Source organism: Rhinoraja longicauda, chromosome 21, assembly GCF_053455715.1.
Source record: "Rhinoraja longicauda isolate Sanriku21f chromosome 21, sRhiLon1.1, whole genome shotgun sequence".
NCBI lineage: Eukaryota > Metazoa > Chordata > Chondrichthyes > Rajiformes > Arhynchobatidae > Rhinoraja > Rhinoraja longicauda.
In genome coordinates this window covers 17,577,331-17,597,867 of record NC_135973.1, presented here as the reverse complement: position 1 = coordinate 17,597,867, position 20,537 = coordinate 17,577,331, and the positions used below count along the sequence as shown (strand labels likewise).

Sequence of the window (20,537 nt, the reverse complement as noted above, 5' to 3'; positions counted from 1 at the left end):
TGGTGGTAAGAATAGGAAGGCAGATTATTATCTAAATGGTGTCGTTAGGAAAAGGGACGTACAACGAGATCTGGGTGTCCTAGTGCATCAGTCACTGAAAGGAAGCATGCAGGTACAGCAGGTAGTGAAGAAAGCCAATGGAATGTTGGCCTTCATAACAAGAGGGGTTGAGTATAGGAGCAGAGGTCCTTCTGCAGTTGTACAGGGCCCTAGTGAGACTGCACCTGGAGTACTGTGTGCAGTTTTGGTCTCCAAATTTGCGGAAGGATATTCTTGCTATTGAGGACGTGCAGCGTAGGTTTACTAGGTTAATTTCCGGAATGGCGGGACTGTCATATGTTGAAAGACTGGAGCGACTAGGCTTAAATACACTGGAATTTAGAAGGATGAGAGGGGATCTGATCAAAACATATAAGATTATTAAGGGGTTGGACAAGTTAGAGGCAGGAAACATGTTCCCAATGTTGGGGGAGTCCAGAACAAGGGGCCACAGTTTAAGAATAAGGGGTAGGCCATTTAGAATGGAGATGAGGAAAAACTTTTTCAGTCAGAGAGTTGTGAATCTGTGGAATTCTCTGCCTCAGAAGGCAGTGGAGGCCAATTCTCTGAATGCATTCAAGAGATAGCTAAATAGAGCTCTTGAGGATAGTGGAGAAGGCAGGAACGGGGTACTGATTGAGAATGATCAGCCATGATCACATTGAATGGTGGTGCTGGCTCAAAGGGCCGAATGGCCTACTCCTGCACCTATTGTCTATTGGGAAGAAGCTGTGCCTGAGTGTGGTGGTGCACGCTTTCAAACTTCCATACCTTCTGTCAGATGGGAGCAGGGAGAAGAAATGACCAGGGTGGGGCGTTTGATTGTGTTGGCTGTTTTTCTGAGGCCGTGCAAGGTGTAGATGGGGTCAACGGTGGGAAGGCTGCTGTGTGTGATGGACTGGGCTACATCTACAACTCTCTGCAATTACTTAGTCTTAAACAGAGCTGCTCCCAAACCCAACTGTTATGTAACCCGACAATATGCTTTCTGTGGTGCATCTGTAGAAGTCATTGGTATCGGGCACAGCAGGATCTTATGAGGCATCAAACTAATTTGACCATAGAATTTTGTGTTGTGGCACCAACTGCTTACGTGAACCTCAGTGTATGGTGATAATGGTATTTATTTCACCAGAAAGGCGTCTTGTGCTAAATTTTGTTGAGTGAGCGGGCTCCATCCTGCAGGTCATGTCCAGCAGCAGCGGCTCAAACTCACGTTTAATCAACTCTCCCAGGTGCGGCCTATAAAATATCTTTCGGAAATCTAAAGAGGCGCGTGTTTTCCTCCACCTGGATGCTATTGTACCGATTCTCTTCAGTGTTTGGCTGCGCCGAGTCCGTTCCACGGTAAAAGTTAGCGACCTCCACCATTCTCTCCGAGAGGCGCCATTAAACGCTGGGCCGCGTTGCCCGGCAACGGCTCGAAGCGCCGCGCGTGCGCCGTCGTTGATCTCCCTGGCGTCAGGTAGCCAATCAGCAGCTGTAGAGAGGTCATGTGGGGTGGGTCTGGAGGGTGGCGGCCTCTTTGGTGGTGGCGGCGGCGGCGCTGCGCGGCCGGCCTGTCGCCCACTGGTGAGCAGCGAGTTAGCCATGTAGCTTAGAGCAAGGGAAAGGGGAAAGGAGACAGGGCTCGGGTGTGAGGAGAGGGACAGCCCGAGGAGAGGGGGTGAGAGGGGCGGGTTTCTTCTCACAGAGAGCAATCAGTCTCTAGAACTCTGCTCGCGTGGATGGTGGAAGTCAGGTCATTCATTTATTAATGAAGTAGTTGGTTGGACATTTTAATGATTGAAGGTTTTGGGGGACTGGCACAGAAGAGTTAAGGACAGTGTAAGTCATCCATGATTGCATTGAATGGTGGGGTGGGCTTAAGAGGCCTAGTAGAACAGGAGGTGAGGGAATATTGAAGAGAGGTGAAGCATTGAATGTTGGGGGGGGGGGGGGGGGTTGTTTGGTTTGGTTAAAGAGAGAAAATTGGTTGGTGGATCATATAGAGCAGAAGTGGGTTCAATCTATTTCTATTCTTCCCGTTCTGTTCCTGACCCATTATCCTTGTATCCCACATTGTTAATATACATAATAAACATTTAGGATGTCAGCACAGATCCCTATGGACATCACAAATCTCAGGTTTCCAATTGGAAAAAGCAGCCTTCCACCCCCCTCTGCCTCCAATTACCAAGTAAATATTTGATCAAAATTGCCAACTTGCCTAGGATCCCATCGACAGGTAGACAACGTCAATTTCACTGCCTTCACCAATGTATTTTTGTTACTTCAAAAAACTCAAATCAAATTAGTCAGATGGGAAGCCCCTTAAAGAAAGCCTTGCTAACTGATCCATTGCAATATTTTTTCCAATATGATGATGTCATAAGGATGTTTTAAATTGATATCATTCTTTTCTAATGTTATTTCAATATTGTCATCTGGAACATCAGAACCTCCCACCGGAATGAAAAAGACATCCAGTAACAATTCTATTTTGCAATTCCCGATTTATTCCATCTCTTGACTCAAATCCAAACATAAAAGACAATGCATTCATTGAACTAGAAGACAAGCACCAGGAAGCACTAAGAAAATATAGCAGTAAAATTAGCTGCCTTGATGCAGTTTGATCTGCTGCCTGGTTGTTGATTTCAACATTGTGTAGATCCCAGGCAGTACTGGGGCATCAATTGTAAGAACAAGGAAGTTACATTGCAAGTTTAAAAAACTGGTTTGGCCACATATGGAGTATTGTGTTCAGTTCTGGTTGCCTCATTACAGGAAGGATGTGGAGGCTTTGGAGGGAGAGTACAAGAGGTTTCCAAGAATTTTGCCTGGATTAGAGGTATTAGCTGAAAGAAGAGGTTGGACAAACTTGGACTGTATTCTCCGGAGTATTGGAGGTTGAACGGAGCCCTGATAGTATACAACATTGTGATAGGCATAGATAGGATAAACAATCAGTACCTCTTTTCCCAGGATACAAATGCCAAAGATTTGAAGGGCCTGCTTTAAAATCAAAGGGGGAAAGTTGAAAGAAGGTGTGATGCAATTTTTTTAATACAGAGTGGAGTGCCTGGAATATGCTGCCAGGGATGGTGGCAGAAGCAGATATGCTAGTGGGATTTACAAGGCTTTTAAATAGACACATGCATATGCAGGGAATGGAGGGATATAGCTCATATGCATGCAGAGGAGATTAGTTTATCTTGGCATCATGTGCGGCACAGATGATGTGGGTTGAAGGCCCTATTTCCCGGTCGATACTTTTTAATGTTCCAATGGGATCATTCATATTACAGGCAAGGAGATGGATTTCCTCATTCTCTTCCTCATTTACGTGGCTCTTTCTCTTTCCTGCATGGTGGTTGCCATCAAATTTTCAAGACAAAGTCAGGAATGCTTTGCAAGGATCTCCCACCGTGTGACTCAGGTAATCACAGTTCATAAAAATGTTTCAGGCCTGCGTTGAACCATCAAAGTTGAATATTTGGCCAGAGTTCAGCACAAAAAGACTGGGATATGCTGCCTCTCACCTACAATGCTTGTGTTGGGTTTTGGTAAGCTCAAGGGTTTAAGGACTTAAACTGTTGTTTTGTGTTTAAAGTAAATTAGTGTAAAGGAGAAAAGCTTGCAGCAAACCATGCAGTAAAATATTGACTAACCAGAAAAAAAAACAAATTACATATTTTACTGCACAATGTGAAAGATTTGCTTCTGAACAAACACCTCTGTGGTCGATATCAGTGTTCTGAATCTCCGCTGAAGAGGCATGGAATAGGTCATATTCCTATCTGAAAGGTACAATTTACACTACCTATGAGGATAAAGTGTGTTAGAAGGACAACCAGAATGCTAACCATAGCAGCTGAAGGCAACTTAAGTGGAATGAGGAGGAGGTGTGACATGTAGTAGATGCAAGGGATTGGTTAAATAGGTCAATGTGGCATCAGTACCATTTCAGTCGTCCATTCAATGTAGTTTTGAGTTCTACTTTCTTAGCATTCTCCAGATAAAGACGTTTCTTGAAATTCCTTTTTGGAATTATTGGTGACCACCTTGTATTTAAAGCCCTTCATCCTACAGAGAAGAATAATGTGGAACACCACAGTGAAAGAAGAGGAATTCAACATAGAGCTAAGGCTAGTTTAAGAAGGATTAGCCACATGACCTTGTATTCTGTAAAATAATTAATAAACTATAGTTTAGTTTATTATTGGTACAGTGAAAAGCTTTTTTTCACTTGCATGCTATCTAGTCAGGGAATAACGTTTAGTGCAAAATAAAGTCCAGTAAAGTCCGATTAAAGATAATTCGAGGATCTCCAGTAAGGTAGATCAGGACCATTCTCTAGTCGGTGATAAGATGGTCCGGTGCCTGATAACAGCTGGGAAGAAATTTCACTGAATGTGGAGGTATGCGTTTTCCCACTTCTGTACCTCTTCCCTGATGAGACTCGTCTCTGATTATGCTGGTGGTCTTGCCGAGGCAGAGTGGTGTAGATGCAATCAATGGAAGGAAAGTTGGTTTGTGTGATGGTCTGGGCTGCGTCCACAATTCTCTGCAATTTCATGAGGTCTTGGATGAAACCGTGCTGTGATACATTTTGGATGAATGCTTTCTACGGTGCATCTGTAGAAGTTAGTGAGAGTTGGAGACATGCACATGTACCATCTTGGGTGCAAAAAAAAGATATGGGATAAGACATGGGAATTTGAGGGACAGGATCCTGAATCCATTAGACATTATTACCATAGAGAAGATCTACTTCTGTCTCCTCTTCTGTCTTCTGGCAAGAGCCTTCTAAAGAGATTTAATTCTCAATCTCTGGCTCCACAAGCAGTAGCAAAGCCTGGGCTTCTTGAATACAGGCATTGCAAGAGTAAAGTGTATCCAAAGCCTGTCTTCTACTTGAATTTGCTTTATCTTCTATCAGTCAGTATCGATGAAAGTTAGCTGTGTTCACAATATGGTAACTGCATGTATGTCCCCCTCAAGGAATCATTCGAATTACCTAATAGACCTTGTTGACAAAGTGCTACTCAGCCCAATTTTCTGTAACCAATCCTCAATCCATGACCTTGTAGTGTAAGCACATTAACTTCTCATCTGGTTACTCTTAAAATGTGATTGGAATTCAATGCTAGTACTACTTTGTTGCTCTTGAAGGCATTTGAAATGTGTTTGAAGGTAGATTGAATTTACATTGGCATTAATGAAAGAGCCATTGACTGTCTCCCATGCACTAAATTATTGAAACTTGTTCCATTTTCAGAATTTGACATTTTTATTTTGGCCTTGACCCTGCATGTCACCCTTATTTCCTGATTAGAAAATCACGACTTCAAGTTCTGCTCTAGGACTGTTGGATTGCTAAAGTTTCTAAGTTACAGAAATTAAATCGTAGCCTTCTCTACCTTCCAGGTTAATGTATTAAGATCTCGAAGCGCTGACACTAATTGAAGAATGAAAGGTTTTCCTGGTGTCCTGACCAATATAAATCCTTCCACCAACCTCACTAAAACAATATCTAGCCTTCATCACCTTGCAATTGCTAGAAACTAGCTGTGGCCAGATTGTCTGCTACATAGAAACATAGAAAATAGGTGCAGGAGGAGGCCATTCGACCCTTCGAGCCAGCACCACCATTCATTTTGATCATGGCTGATCGTCCCCAATCAATAACCTGTGCCTGCCTTGTCCCCATATCCCTTGATTCCACCAGCCCCTAGAGCTCTATCTAACTCTCTCTTAAATTCATCCAGTGATTTGGCTTCCACTGCCCCCTGTGGCAGAGAATTCCACAAATTCACAACTCTCTGGGTGAAAACGTTTTTTCTCACCTCAGTTTTAAATGGCCTCCCCTTTATTCTAAGACTGTGGCCCCTGGTTCTGGACTCGCCCAACACTGCTGACTTACATGGGAACAGTGTCTACACCTATTGGCTTGGATTGACTATAAAGTTATTTGATTTATCCTAAGGTCATGAAGTACACTATATAATGCAACTCTTTCATCTGTCTCCGTTTTCTTTTCATAACTAACAGATGATTGGGCCAGTGATTCCTCGATGGCTGCAGGTAGCAGTGCAGATGGTTTTACATAGGCTAATTTACCAGAGGTAAGTATAGATGTTCGTAAACTGCACACATCGATTGTCACTCATTCTGTATAGACAGTGTAGTTAGCAGTGCTGTGAATCTGCTATGTTCAACTCGCATTGCAAATAACCAGTTATCTGTCCAACTTAATCACACTAAGAATTTGTTGAATTTTAATTTATTTCTACAAGGTACTCCTTTTACCTTATCCATTCATTGAAATGTTTTTTCAAGCGTTTCATTGTAACTATACTCCTCCATTACTAGTTTTACCAATTTAATCTGCACCCATCACATTCACAAATTTTCCTTAAGGAGAGGCCCGAAGTACTCCAGAAGTATTCCAGCTGTGGCCTAACTCATAACTGGAACAATATCTCCTTGTTTTTTTTGTATTCAGGAGTTTATCTATAAATTCATTGATCTTGTGGCTTTCCACTTGTATATCTTTATGTTCCTACAACCTGTTGATAATTTTAGCACTTTTGAATCTCCATTTCCAAAAAGCATCATTTCTCATCTATCTTTATTCTTTGCCTACCACCAACACGTGTCATCCACCAACCTTTATATCATATCATATCATATATATACAGCCGGAAACAGGCCTTTTCGGCCCTCCAAGTCCGTGCCGCCCAGCGATCCCCGCACATTAACACTATCCTACACCCACTAGGGACAATTTTTACATTTACCCAGCCAATTAACCTACATACCTGTACGTCTTTGGAGTGTGGGAGGAAACCGAAGATCTCGGAGAAAACCCACGCAGGTCACGGGGAGAACGTACAAACTCCTTACAGTGCAGCACCCGTAGTCAGGATCGAACCTTTATGTATTCTATTTAGCAGTTTTTCAGGTTTCCTAATTTTAAATTGTTCATGGTTTGTTTAGTTTATTTTGTTAATGCCCATCCACCCTGCAAATCTTTGTCCGTGGAGAAGGGGAAGATCCTGAAACAAACCTTTGTATTCCTGGAATTATTTTCTAGAATATGTATTAACTGTCGTTCTTGACTAGAGTTTATTTGTTAGTTATATCAATGATAAGTATGTAGAAGCAGATGGGAACACTGATGGGTTTAGAAGCTATTAAACTAATGGATTTTGTAATGTGCAAACAAACTCATCTAGAGTGCAAACTTCCTTTTGCTTCAATAGGAACTCTTTCTTCCTGGCCCTACACCTTGTGTTGGAAGTAGCTGTGTATGGAGAGTATTCCTGGGAAGTGTTCCCTTCCTGCTTGGAACTGGGATTCACACTCAGTATCTTGCTGCTGCCTTATATCCTGATGCTTGGAAAGATGTACTTTTTCTACCTGTGCTGCACCAGTGATCCTGGTAAGAAAAGACTGTTGAAATGATTTGGGAGACAGTTACCTATTCTTGGTTGATTGACACAGTTTATTGTAGGTCCTAGTCCTAGAGCTGTACAGCACTGAAACAGCTCTACAGCCTACTTGCCCGTGCCAACTAAGTTGGCATATTAGGTTTGTTCCAGTTGCCCCTAGCCCTCTTAACCCTTCATATCCATATATCTGTCCAAAGTCTGTAATCTGCTTCTATAGCTTACTCGGCAATTCATTCCAGGTATGGACTACCCTCAGAGGGGAAAAAGGTCCCTCAAGTTTCTCCCCTCTTACCTCAAGCTTATGCCCTCTGGTTTTTAATTGTCGACCTTGGGGAAAAAGACTGAGTGTTCACTTTATTCTTGCATCTCATGATTTTATACATCTCAAACAGGTCACCCCTCAGCCTCCTTTGCTCCTCTACCTATTACTCAAGCCAAATGTGGTATCACTATCGACTTGCAAAGCTGCATCATGATGTTCCAACTTTTTACCTAATACCCATCCCAATGAAAGCAAGCATGCCAAACACATACTTCCCCACTCTATCCATCTGACTCACCATTTTTAGAGAACTGTACACCTGTAGTCTCAGATTTTTCTGCTCTGCAACATTCTCCAGGGCTCAACCATTTACCGTGTAAGTCCCGCTCTGATTTGATGTACCAAAGTGCCATACGTCACACTTGTGAATTAAATTCCATTTGGCATTTATTGGTCCACTTTCCCAAGTGATCTAGATCTTGCTGTAAAACTAGCTAACCTTTCTCTGTCTACTATACATCTGCAAATTTACTAACAGTCTTAACAACAATGTCATCCAAATCGTTAATGATAACAGCAGTGGACCTATCATTGACCACTGCGGCCTCAATCAGAAAAACAACCCACCACAACAAACTCTTGACTCCCTCCTCCAAGCCAGTTTTGAATTCATTTGACAGATGTCTAAAGAAGGGTCTCGACCCGAAACGTCACCCATTCCTTCTCTCTAGCGATGCTGCTTATCCCGCTGAATTTCTCCAGCATTTTGTGTCTACCTTTTAATTCATTTGGCTAGCTCACCTTGGATTCCATGCGATCTAACTTTCCAGTCTAGCTGAAACACGTATTAAAGTTTATATGGACAGCATCCACTGCCCTGCCCTCATCCATCATCCTCTTGTTGACTTCAACTCTAAAGCAGATTTGTGACACACGATTTCCCACGTGCAAAGCTATGATGACTATCGCTAATCAGTCCATGCCTATTCTATCCCAAATAATCCAATAACTTTCCCACCCAGTAGTTCCTTGGATTGGTCTTGCTGTCTTTTGTAAATAATGGTATACCGTTACCCTCCAATCTTTCAGAACTTAGCCTCTGGCTAAAGATGAATCAAATTCTCTGAAAGTTCCTCTGCAATTTCCTCCCTAGCTTACCACAAGGTCCGAGGATGTACTTGGGAATTTATCCATCTTAATGTGCTTTAAAACTCCTCTTTGGTAATTTGTATAGGATCTAAGACATCGTTACTCCTAAGGCACAATTCCTTGGCTTCCATGATCTCTTAACTCAATGGGTTGCACCCTTGCTCAAGGTCAGTAAATTAAGAGTTCATGTCCCATTCCCATTTTCAAGGCAGGCTCTCTGGGCGTGGGGAGCAGGGAATAAATATCTTTCAGATGAGATCTTAAAACAAAGTCTCCTCTCGGGTGGATATAAAAGATAAACTGGCTCTATTTAAAAAAAAGAGTTGTCAAGACAGAGAATGCGATAAGAGGCTGTTCAGGCAGCACCTGAGAAACAATGCTTCAAATTGCTTACATTTCCTTTGGTGCAGTTGACCAGCGGAGTATTTCCAGCATTCGCTGCTTCAGATTTATAGCACCTGCATTTCTTTGGAACTTTGATTACTCACATTTGACCAATACTATTTGCTCTTTATGGGATACTGTGTTTCATATATTGCGACATTGTTTAAAAGTTCTAAAAGCAATTAATTGGCTGTAAAGTGCTTTTGCCATCCTATGGTTGCAAAAGGTACTTCATGCTCTTTGTTGTTGAACTGACGAGCAATTTTAATGCAAATGAAACTTTATTCAACAAAAAATATATTATTTGCCCTATTTATTCACAAAATGCTGGAGTAACTCAGCAGGTCAGGCAGCATCTCGGGAGAGAAGGAATGGGTGACGTTTCGGGTCGAGACTCTATTATTTGCCCTGGTACACTGGTTGATACTGCCCCATCTCAACAATGTTGTCACCTTACCCTCAGGAGAGTACCACAGTGAGTGTGCCCAAATTTCAACTTGGTTACAAGGTGAATGCAGCAGGTAAACATGCCCAAGAGAGGTGAGGAACCCCTTGATTATATATTTGCTTTGAGTTTTTCACATTCTTTTACAGCCCAGGCACACATCAGGGAGAAGTGCAGTATACTACAAATTAGGCCAAAGAGTTTCTGACATTTTATACTATGGATATGAGAAAAGTGAAAACAAAAAATGCAGGAAATTCTCAGCAGTTCAGACAGGATCTACAGAGTGAAATAGGATTTTGGATAACCTCCTCATCAAAGTCCGTTCTACACACATTTTTACAACTTGTAGTTGTGATAGCTTTGTCTGCAACAGTTGCATTTTATTTTGATCTTAATGTGCAGTTCTTGATTGTTTTTCAAAGGTTTAATTTCTCCTACAAACCACAAGCAGCTGCTGAAAGTGTATGCGTATGATGGGATTTTGTACCAACGTGCCTGTGTCTGCTCAACATGCAAACTCGTGAAACCGGCCCGGTCAAAACATTGCAGTAAGAAACTTATGACATATGTTGATGATGGGAAATATAGATGTGTATAAATGTGTCTTGAGAATACAATTAGCAAGTCGACAACTGTGAAGAGAAAACATAGGTTAGTGTGTAGGGCATAATTCTTAGTCAGTTTTGATAAACAGCCAAAGGATTTTAGAATTTGGCAGAATTGCCATGTATTTGCAGATGTTTTCACTGCACAGGGGTCCAAATGGAACTTAACTTGGAAGGGTCAGAAACAAATAGAATTATGTTGCACAGAAATAGGCCTTTTGGCCCATCAAGTCTGTTCCAACCATTTAGTGGCCATTTACACTCGTACCATTTTATTTTCACATTTTCATCAACTCTCTCCCCCCCCCCCCCCCCCCCTTTACTACTCACCTGCATGTATTTGGGTTTTGGGCAAAAATGCAGAGCTGGAGCTGTGAAGCAGCAGCACTACCAACTGTGTCACCCGGCAAAAGGTGTTTTGGGTACAGCAGCTTTCTTCTTTTGAAAAACAGCACAAAATCTGATAGTTATTAAAGTAAGAATGAATGAAATTACAAGAATGCTGCTTTTAAGTCTTGACAAACTTGCAAAGGTCATTTAAAATAAATCAAATGCCCTTAAATTTGAAACCCATCAATAGATACAGTCCTAGATGAGTGCCATTATTGTGCAATGAGAAGAAAACTTGTATTTACATATGGCCCTTTTGAAACTAAAGGAACCAATAAGTGGAAGCATAGACACAGACTTTAGTACAACTAGCATAGTACAAATTGCAAGTATTTCATTAGATTCAGTAAAGCATTGCACACTGATGGTGAGACACTTCTGCCAGCTGAGATATTGGGACAAAGAGTATAAGAAAATAACTGCAGATGCTGGTACAAATCGGTTTATTCACAAAATGCTGGAGTAACTCAGCAGGTCAGGCAGCATCTCGGGAGAGAAGGAATGGGTTCTCTTCCTTCTCTCCCGAGATGCTGCCTGACCTATTGGGACAAAGAAATGGTTTCTCCCATTTAAGAATTGATTTATAATGAATGTAGAGCCGCAGGAGCTCACCACCAAAGCAGCCTATTTAAAAGGTGTTGGCTGTTTAAAGCAAAGACCAGCAGAATTCTCGCCAATGAATTGATACTTTCTGAGGACTCTTAATTTCATAAGTTTTGCAGAATGGCAAAGGAGAAAGCTGCATCCCTCTCATATGGACTGGATTTGAAGCTAGTTTCGGGATTAAAAGTAATGATTTTCTTCTTCCCTTTAGGAGTGTGCAACCGTTGTGTCCATCGATTTGATCACCATTGTGTTTGGGTGAATAACTGCATTGGAGCATTAAACATACGTTACTTCCTGTTGTACCTGGTGACCCTCATGGGGATGGCAGCTGCAGTGGGAACAGTGACAGTAAGATTCCTTATCCGTGTGGCATTGATGTCTAATCTACCCCAGGCCATGTATGTGAGCAATAATGGTGAACATGTGCCTGTTGGCATCCTGTTTATTGTCCAGGTAAGGCAACTGAGTCTATGTATTGTTTGGGCAAACAATATCTTTCAGAATCCTTGTATTGCTGAAATGTTGTTAGCTCCAAGTGACTTGTTATTTACTAGGATGTATAATTTGAACTGTAGGGGTAAAATCTTTCACCAATAAGTAAAATATTCACCAAATTCTTGGTGCATCCCTGAGAAATGTCCTGTACATCTAAGAGGGCAGGAGACAAAAAGTAGCCACATAACTACATTAAGGTAATGGCCCACCTTTTAGTTTCGTAGAATTATATAACACAGAAATGGGACCTTCGGCCCACCACATCCATGCTGGCATTTTTGCCCATCTACACTAATCCTATTCTCCCACATAAGGGCCATAGCCTTCTTTGCCAAATTAAGTATATGTCTAAGTGCTTCTTAGGCAGTCATTCAATCTGATTCCACCAGTTCCTCGGACAGCACATACCAGATATCAACCAAAGATATACATAAAATGCTGGAGTAACTTGCCTGACCTGCTGAGGTACTCCAGCATTTTGTGTCCATCTTCACCGCCTATAGATTTTTTTAAGACAATCAATACAGCCACCAATATTATACCCATAGTTAAGAAGGAAGATGGAACCCATCCAGAGAAGTCTAGATGAGTCAATTTAACAATGGTGGGTAATTTAGTAAAATCCAACTAAAGGAGAAAAAAAATTGGCATAGATTTCTAAAGGTTACTCTTGTTTGACTACAGTAGGAACACAGTGCACTCTGGTCATCATGTGGCAAAACAGACAGAAGCTATGGGGAAGATGCTGAAATGATTTGGATTGATGGTTATGAAAAAATAACCTGAGAGAAAGTCTAATAGAGGTCTTTACAATTATAAAAGTTTCTGATCTTCACTTGTGATGAAAACAAAGAACAAGTTGTTCTTGGGGTGGATAGCTTTTCAGGGTAAACACTAAACAGAAAAGATAGATTTGACTGGCGCATAAACACCAGCATGGACCAGTTGGACAGAAGAGGCTGTTGCTGTGATGGACATTTAATATAATCCTTTGAGGCTCTTGTCTTGCAAAGTACTTTGGGATATCTTTGAACTAGAAAAGTGGCACATGGATGCAGATTTGTTCTTAGACTGCAATTGAACCACACCATTCGATTCCAATAATTAATTCAATCCAGCATCACAAGTATGTGTAGAATACCTGCATGAAGTGTAACATACATTAACTCCTGATTTTGGATAAGGGCCCTCGTTTTTTAAAATTCTAATCCTTTGTAGAGGAATCTCCAGGGGTAAACAAGAAACAAATTGTTCCCCATTCATTTTTTTATTATTCACTTTAGTTTTATCACTTGATTTCATCTTATCTTTGCCATCTTCATAAAATGACAAAACAATACTTTGGTTTAAACTACTAAATACATTTATTAAGAGTGCCAAAATATCTTTGTATGACCTACTTGCTTCCTTTATTAATGCTTTCACCAACAACAAAACTGCTTTGTATTTGCAGCCCTATCTATTTTGTGCTAGAGAATGCTAGACAGCTTTATTACAGCTGCACTGCAATTGAAATAATTATTTTCACATTGACATTTAATTTTGTTTTCTCACAACCCTGTCTGCAGCTGTATGCTTTCTATTCTTAACAATCTACAGGATTTTAAAAGCCTCAGCATTGCATCATTTAAACAGTTCATCCTGTGAAGTGGTACTTAAGCTCCTGACTGATGTTCTCCTTTAGTTGTATTCTGACCAAACATAGACAAAAATGCTGAATTCCAGAAGTGAGGTGACAACAAATGGCTTTAATATCAAGAAGCTTTTGCAAAGTTGAAGTCACCAGGCACCAAAAACAAATTTTGCAACTAGCAAGTTATATCTCACACACCAGGGCATCATTGTTGGAGCTGTTCATCAAAGATCTTTTCTCCATGATAATCAGGAGGTGGAATGTTGCGGGTCACTATTTATTTTCCAATCTACTTCATTAAAACAGTATGCAGTCATTTAAGGATATATAATTACAAAAAAAAAAGTGGACCTAGAGTTGTTTGCACTGATGATCGGGTGCTTGTATTTTTCTATTGATGATAACTAACATTCTGTTTGCAGAAACTGTTCTTGACCTTTCCTCGGATCCTCTTCATGTTGGGCTTCACGCTGCTCTCATTCTTCCTGCTGGCAGGATACACTACTTTTCACTTATTCTTAGTTATGACTAATCGGACATCTAATGAGTGGTACAAAAAGAACAATTGCAGATGCCACAGGGATTACAGTTGTCCCGACAGGCCAAGATGGGGACACCTCTATCACAAGGGGTTCATCACAAACATGAAAGAAATCATCTGCCCTGTGACAGCTCAGAAAATATTCAGATAGAAATAAATATTTTAAGTTGGTTTTTTTTGCCAGTTTCTATATTCTATTTTTTCTACTTCAAATTATTAAAATTGAAAATGGTTGACTACCCTGGCTTAATTTCTCTGTTGCATTTTCTATAAAAATTAATGGTGTGTATCCTGAACAAAAAGTAACTCAGTCACACATTGTATTCATATAGCCTGTTAAAGGACTGACGAGTGGAACGATACATTGAGATGAAAAATTAGTTTGAATTGAACAGAGATCTGTACTTGCAGGATCAATAAAATGAAAACAGGTCAAATTAAATCCAAAGTGGCCTGTACGTTGATTGAAGGCACGATCCGGAGCTACACTAGTAATCATCTAAGCAGTTGTTGGGGTTCAAGGATGACTTGTTTCCACTTTGGCTCCGGAAGCCACCAAGTCAGCTTAGGAATCATAGGCTCTCACTATGGCTCAGTAGTGCAGCAGTTCATGCGGTCTCACAACTTCAGTGACCCTGGTTCAAAATGGCCTTTACATGGAATATGTAGGAGGGCAATAATTATAGCCACTTGGAAGACCATGATCTTCAGTGAGGTCAATCTTAAGTAGCTTTTCTGAAAGCTGGGCAAATTCACTTGGAGGTAATGTTGAATTTTACCACCAGTGTCTGGCTTTGCAAGAAGATGGTTCACAAGATACAGATGTCTGTACAACTCAGCCACTAGTGTAACCTTCAAATGATGTGAAATCCTTAGAATGCACTTACAAAAGATGTTCTGCCTGATGCCCAAGGATATCAGCAACCCACTGAAAATAATAGGAATGGAAAAGATAGAAAGCACTATTACAAATGCTCAGTTTCTTTATTCTTGGGACAGCGCTTTGGACTGTGAAAGGAGTATCAGATGCCAAAATACATTAATGAATGGTGGTTGGAAGGAAAGAAAGAGCATTAGTATAATACCTGATGCAAATGTTTTCACCATTTCATATTGCAATACATAATCTCAACCTTTAGAACCATCAATGGAAAATGTTTCATCGCTGGTTCTAAATTCTTTTCTCAGCCTTCATCAGATCCGCTTGAAGTCTCTACCTTTCATCAGACACTATTACATTTGGTGCTTGCTTTAGTACTGGCTCAAAGGGGCCAATAAATTACTGGATGACCCAAGCTGCACACACAAAGATCAGAGTGCATCTGTAACAAGTAAATGCTGCACAGATATGATGTTCAAATGTCTTTTATTTGAGGTCAACATGGCAGACACTGTTACTGTCAATGAGATCAACGTATTCTTTTGAGTACACTGAAAATGATTAACATAAAACCAGATTAAATTATATGGAATTACATATTTTCACCCATGAAACTCCTCACATCCAGGGCACATGGTGCAGCCTTCAGTAAAACCCACCAGCATTCACAAGTGGAAGAATGTCAGCAGAAAGATCCTGCTGCACCTTATGTCGGTCTCCCCGCCGTCCCGAGTGTTATTTTTTAAAGTGGCCCCACCATTAGGTGGTTATCTTCAGAGTAGACTATTACCAGACTGCATAGTAGCTAAAGCACTGGTAGTAATTACTACTCTTCAAAGTAATACAAAACAATATAATATTAATAGAACTATGCTTTGTGGAGTTTTGATGAGAAACTCCTACCTCATATCATGCTGATGGCGCATGCAATTTGATAATTTCTGTCATTCTTAAGGCTTCTTATCCATGTGTATATCCGTCCGGCCTTCCTAAAGTTAGTAAAAATCCTCAACAATATTCTTTATGAAAAATGTCCCTGAAACAATTCCTGACAAATACTGTTCATGAATATATTAATTATTTGGCTTGTTAGCAGGGGTAGAAAAATGCTGTGTTTTTTAAAAAAATCACTTAAAAAGCTGCATTTTATTTATTTACAGTCAAGATAGGCAGCTGGAGTCTCATTACAAGTGGTTGACAGCCTGGAAAAGTGCAAATAAGCTTATTGTATCATACAGTTTGTTGCATGTGCATCATGCACAAAGACCACAGCATTCAACATAGGATTCCTGAACTTTAAGCAAGATTTTCAGCATTTTTTGTGTGCGTCTTTGCCATTCTAAATATCCCTAGGCACAAAAATAGAAAACATTGTCCTTTTAAGAGACAAGACCACATATGACAAAGATTGTTACCTACTGGGTCCTTACTGAGTTTAGGGTGGACATAGGCAGCATCTTTTCCAAGAAGATTGATGCAAGTGCCCAGTGTCAGTGGCTCTTAAGAACCAATAACTTACAGTGCCCTCCATAATGTTTGGGACAAGGACCCATCATTTATTTATTTGCCTCGGTACTCCACAATTTGAGATTTGTAATAGAAAAAAATCACGTGGTTAAAATGCACAGTCAGATTTTAATAAAGGCCATTTTTATACATTGTCCCCCCATTTCAGGGCACCATAATGTTTGGGACACAGCAATGTCATGTTAGTGAAAGTAGTCATGTTTAGTATTTTGTTGCATATCCTTTGCATGCAATGACTGCTTAAAGTCTGCGATTCATGGACATCACCGGTTGCTGGGTGGCTTCTCTGATGATGCTCTGTCAGGCCTGTATTGCAGCCAACTTTACCTTATGCTTGTTTTGGGGGCTAGTCCCCTTCAGTTTTCTCTAGCATATAAAAGGCATGCTCAATTGGGTTCAGATTGGGTGATTGACTTGGCCCCTCAAGAATTGACCATTTTTTAAGCTTTGCAAAACTCCTTTTTTGTTTTAACAGTATGTTTGGGATCATTGTCTTGCTGTCGAATGAACTGCCGGCCAATGAGTTTTGAGGCATTTGTTTGAACTTGAGCAGATAGGATGTGTCTGTACATTTCAGAATTCATTATGCTACTACCATTAGCAGTTGTATCATCAATGAAGATAAGTGAGCCAGTACCTTCATCAGCCATACATGCCCAGGCCATAACACCCCCAGCACCATGTTTCACAGATGAGGTGGTAAGCTTTGGATCTTGGGCAGTTCCTTCTCTCCTCCATACTTTGCTCTTGCCATCACTCTGATACAAGTTAATCTTCGACTCATCTGTCCACAAAACCTTTTTCCTGAACTGTGGTTGCTCTTTTAAGTCCTTCTTGGCAAACTGTAACCCGGCCATCCTATTTTTGCGGCTAACCAGTGGTTTGCATCTTGCAGTGTAGCCTCTGTATTTCTGTTCATGAAGTCTTCTGCGGACAGTGGCCATTGACAGATCCACATGTGACTCCTGAAGAGTGTTTCTGATCTGTCGGACAAGTGTTTGGGGATTTTTCTTTATTGTAGAGAGAATTCTTCTGTCATAGCTGTGGAGGTCTTCCTTGGCCTGCCAGTCCCTTTGCGATTAGTAAGCTCACCAATGCTCTCTTTCTCCATAATGATGTTCCAATCAGTTGATTTTGGTAAGTCTAAGGTTTGGCTGATGTCTCTAACGGTTTTATTGTTTCTCAGTCTCATAATGGCTTCTTTGACTTTCATTGGCACAACTTTGGTCCTCATGTTGATAAACAGCAATAAGTTTCCAAAGGTGATGGAAAGACTAGGTGCTGGAGCTCTCTAATACCTGCATTAAGGAGGCAATTAAACACACCTGAGCAATTACAAACGCCTGTGAAGCCATGTGTCCCAAACATTATGGTGCCCTGAAATGGGGGGACTATGTATAAACACAGCTGTAATTTCTACGTGGTGAAACCAAGATGTATAAAAATGGCCTTTAATAAAATCTGACAATGTGCACTTTAACCACATGTGATTTTTTTCTATTACAAATCTCAAATTGTGGAGTACAGAGGCAAATAAATAAATGATGGGTCTTTATCCCAAACATTATGGAGGGCACTGTAGAAAGGTACCGACATTTCATGGGTCATTTTTAAATGGATGAAGTCAATAATGCTTTCATAAAAGATTGTATCATTTCATGTGGTTGCTTCTTGCATTTGGAAGAACTTATTCTTCATTCACTTAACATTCCCGAGATCCATCTCAATTTGAAATGAACTTAAAGAACGGACTCCAGACAAGTTCTTCTATTTTCAGTTTCATCCACTTTGTGTAGAACAGACAAGCTAGGAACAGGGATGCAATCCACACAGGATACCTTACTGCTGCTAAACATTGTCAAATTCCCAACACGTAGCACTATGGATCCATGCTCCAGATTCAGACTGCTACTGTACTGATAAATTTTCTGAATACTCTTTATAGAGAAGCCATTTTAAATGGAGAAGGAAACACAGTGCATTAAAAGCAGCAGCGCATTGCATAGAGCAACCGCAACTCAGTCTAATAAAACACTAGGACCCAATTTTGAACACGGAAGGGTTTGGCTGAAATTACGGGAATGGGGCAGAAAAAAAGCAAAACGGAACAATGTAAACAAGAGAGCCCATCTATTAACCAGGATTAATTCAGCTCATCAGCTAGGCAGTCAACTTTTCCACGACCTCTTCTTGCCAGCCAACAACATTCATCAGCAACTCTTCAGGACTTGAGCCCCATATATATATTCAGCCTGTAGCAACCAGGTATCTTGGCACAATCCATTGTAAACCAGAGTGTTGCAGGAAGGCCTTTTGCCCAACAATATTACACACAAGTAATAATAATCCCTCTACAGCTCAAGCACTTGCATGGAATACCACACATCATGTCCTTGTGTATGGGTTCTTGCAGCTACCCTGTGAATTATTTCTTTTCCCTGAGTAGGGTACAGCAAAATTCAGGTGACCCCCCTATTCGCCCACCACCACCGTCTGTATTTCCACCTCCCCATCTTCTGTAGTTATCATATATTCATCTGCGTTTTCCAACATTACAATATCATCAGCCGCCACCACGGTAACAGTCTCCTGACTGGCCTCCAGGCTGCCTCCTGTTGCTAGAACTGCTCCTTCCCTAATGCTGGAGGCCAATGTCATTGCAACCTGCTCAGTGAGACTATCGGGTGTTGCAATGGTGATTGTATCTGTGCCTTGCTCAGTGCCTTCTTCCATGGAAACATTTTGGACGATGATCTGATGGCCAGAGCTGGCTTGGTTCACGATTTGCTGCACAACTTTCATGATCTGACTATCAACCTGAAAGAAATTCAGAAAGGTTAAATGTCAGAAACATTGTCCACAGGCCTTGGCCATGAGAGGAAATTGAATAATTAGAATGCGAGCAGGAATAACCACCCAGCCCTTCGCGTTTACAATCCATCGAGATCACAGCTGATCTACTCTATCCAACTCCACTCTCTTGCAATTACATATACACATCATTCACTTAACATTCCCGAGATCCATCTCAATTTGAAATGAACTTAAAGAACGGACTCCAGACAAGTAAATAATTCTAATGGCCCACCACTTATTCAGAAAATGTGATCCCTGGTGCCAAACTCCTCAGTCGGAGGAAACCTCCTTACTATATGTTCCCTGGAGCTCAAGAAGAATTTTGCAAGTTTCAATAACATTATTTCTTATTCTTCTAAACATTACAGAATACAATCCATGCCTGCTCGAACTCTTCCAATGTCAAACCTTACAAAAATTAAAACTGCATATACTCGACGGTTGGTCTAATTTGGGCCCGATATAATAACTCCTGCATTCAAAACATAAGAACAGTACAGCACAGAAACAAACTCTTTTGCCCACAATGTCTGTGCCAAAAATGATGTCAAGACCAACTCTCATCTGCCTGCACGTAATCCATATCCCTCCATTGCTGCAAATCCCCTCTTAAAGGCTAATATACTAATTGCATTCATAATTGGTTATTTCACTTGAAGACGTTCAGTGATTACGCACAAGGACATTCGGGTCTCTTTGAATATCAACATTTCTCAATTCATTTGAAAAATACCCCACTTTTGTTATGTGGACAAAAGCTATGATCTTGATGGATTGTCGAGTAAACGCAAAGGGCTGGGTGGTTATTCCGGCTCGCATTCTAATAATTCCATTGCAAAGCAGGCCTTCCTACAAACTTCACACTATCCTGACAGTCTTTCATCATCACAGGGTCTAAATCCTAGAACTCCCTCCCCACTAGTAGGACTGCAGTTCACTGCAATCTTCTCAAGGGCATTTAGGAATGGACAATAACTGCTGGCATCTCTGGCGACACCCAGAACCCAAAATACAAAGAAAACTGATCTCAGAAAACACTGCATACTTCACATATTTTCATCTTCCACCTATAAATTCGACTAGACACAAAATGCTGGAGTAACTCAGTGAGACAGGCAGCATCTCTGGAAACAAGGAATGGGTGACGTTTTGAGTCGAGACCCTTCTTCAGTCTGAAGAAGGCTCTCGACCCGAAACGTCACCCATTCCTTCTCTCCAGAGATGCTGCCAGTTATTGTCCATTTACTCCTGAGTTACTCTAGCAATTTGCGTCTACCTTCGAT

At 40.9% G+C, this 20,537-nt stretch overlaps 2 protein-coding genes across 7 annotated transcripts in view; one reads left to right on the top strand and one right to left on the bottom strand.

Annotated features, from left to right (window-relative positions):
* The first annotated feature begins 1,550 nt into the window (after positions 1-1,550).
* zdhhc4 (zDHHC palmitoyltransferase 4) lies at positions 1,551-14,230 on the top strand. Its single transcript, XM_078418512.1, has 7 exons — positions 1,551-1,611; positions 3,330-3,460; positions 6,076-6,149; positions 7,290-7,468; positions 10,144-10,269; positions 11,531-11,775; positions 13,873-14,230. The coding sequence occupies exons 2-7, from the start codon at positions 3,338-3,340 to the stop codon at positions 14,140-14,142; spliced, it is 1,017 nt and encodes a 338-aa protein (XP_078274638.1). The 5' UTR covers positions 1,551-1,611; positions 3,330-3,337; the 3' UTR covers positions 14,143-14,230.
* A 1,129-nt stretch (positions 14,231-15,359) lies between these two features.
* Positions 15,360-20,537, bottom strand: part of e4f1 (E4F transcription factor 1) — a 32,778-nt gene continuing 27,600 nt past the window's right edge. For all 6 annotated transcript variants that reach the window (XM_078417886.1, XM_078417883.1, XM_078417885.1 and 3 more), the window contains one exon: positions 15,360-19,215. In XM_078417886.1, the coding sequence (XP_078274012.1) occupies positions 18,871-19,215 (345 nt within the window). In that variant the 3' untranslated portion in view covers positions 15,360-18,870. The remainder of the gene's footprint in view (positions 19,216-20,537) is intronic.

Excerpts from the sequence above, each read along its gene's own strand:
- zdhhc4 (XM_078418512.1), top strand. The coding sequence starts at position 3,338 with ATGGATTTCCTCATTCTCTTCCTCATTTACGTGGCTCTTTCTCTTTCC. Across the intron at positions 3,461-6,075 it reads TCTCCCACCGTGTGACTCAG|ATGATTGGGCCAGTGATTCC; the intron begins GTAATCACAGTT and ends CATAACTAACAG. Across the intron at positions 11,776-13,872 it reads GCATCCTGTTTATTGTCCAG|AAACTGTTCTTGACCTTTCC; the intron begins GTAAGGCAACTG and ends TTCTGTTTGCAG.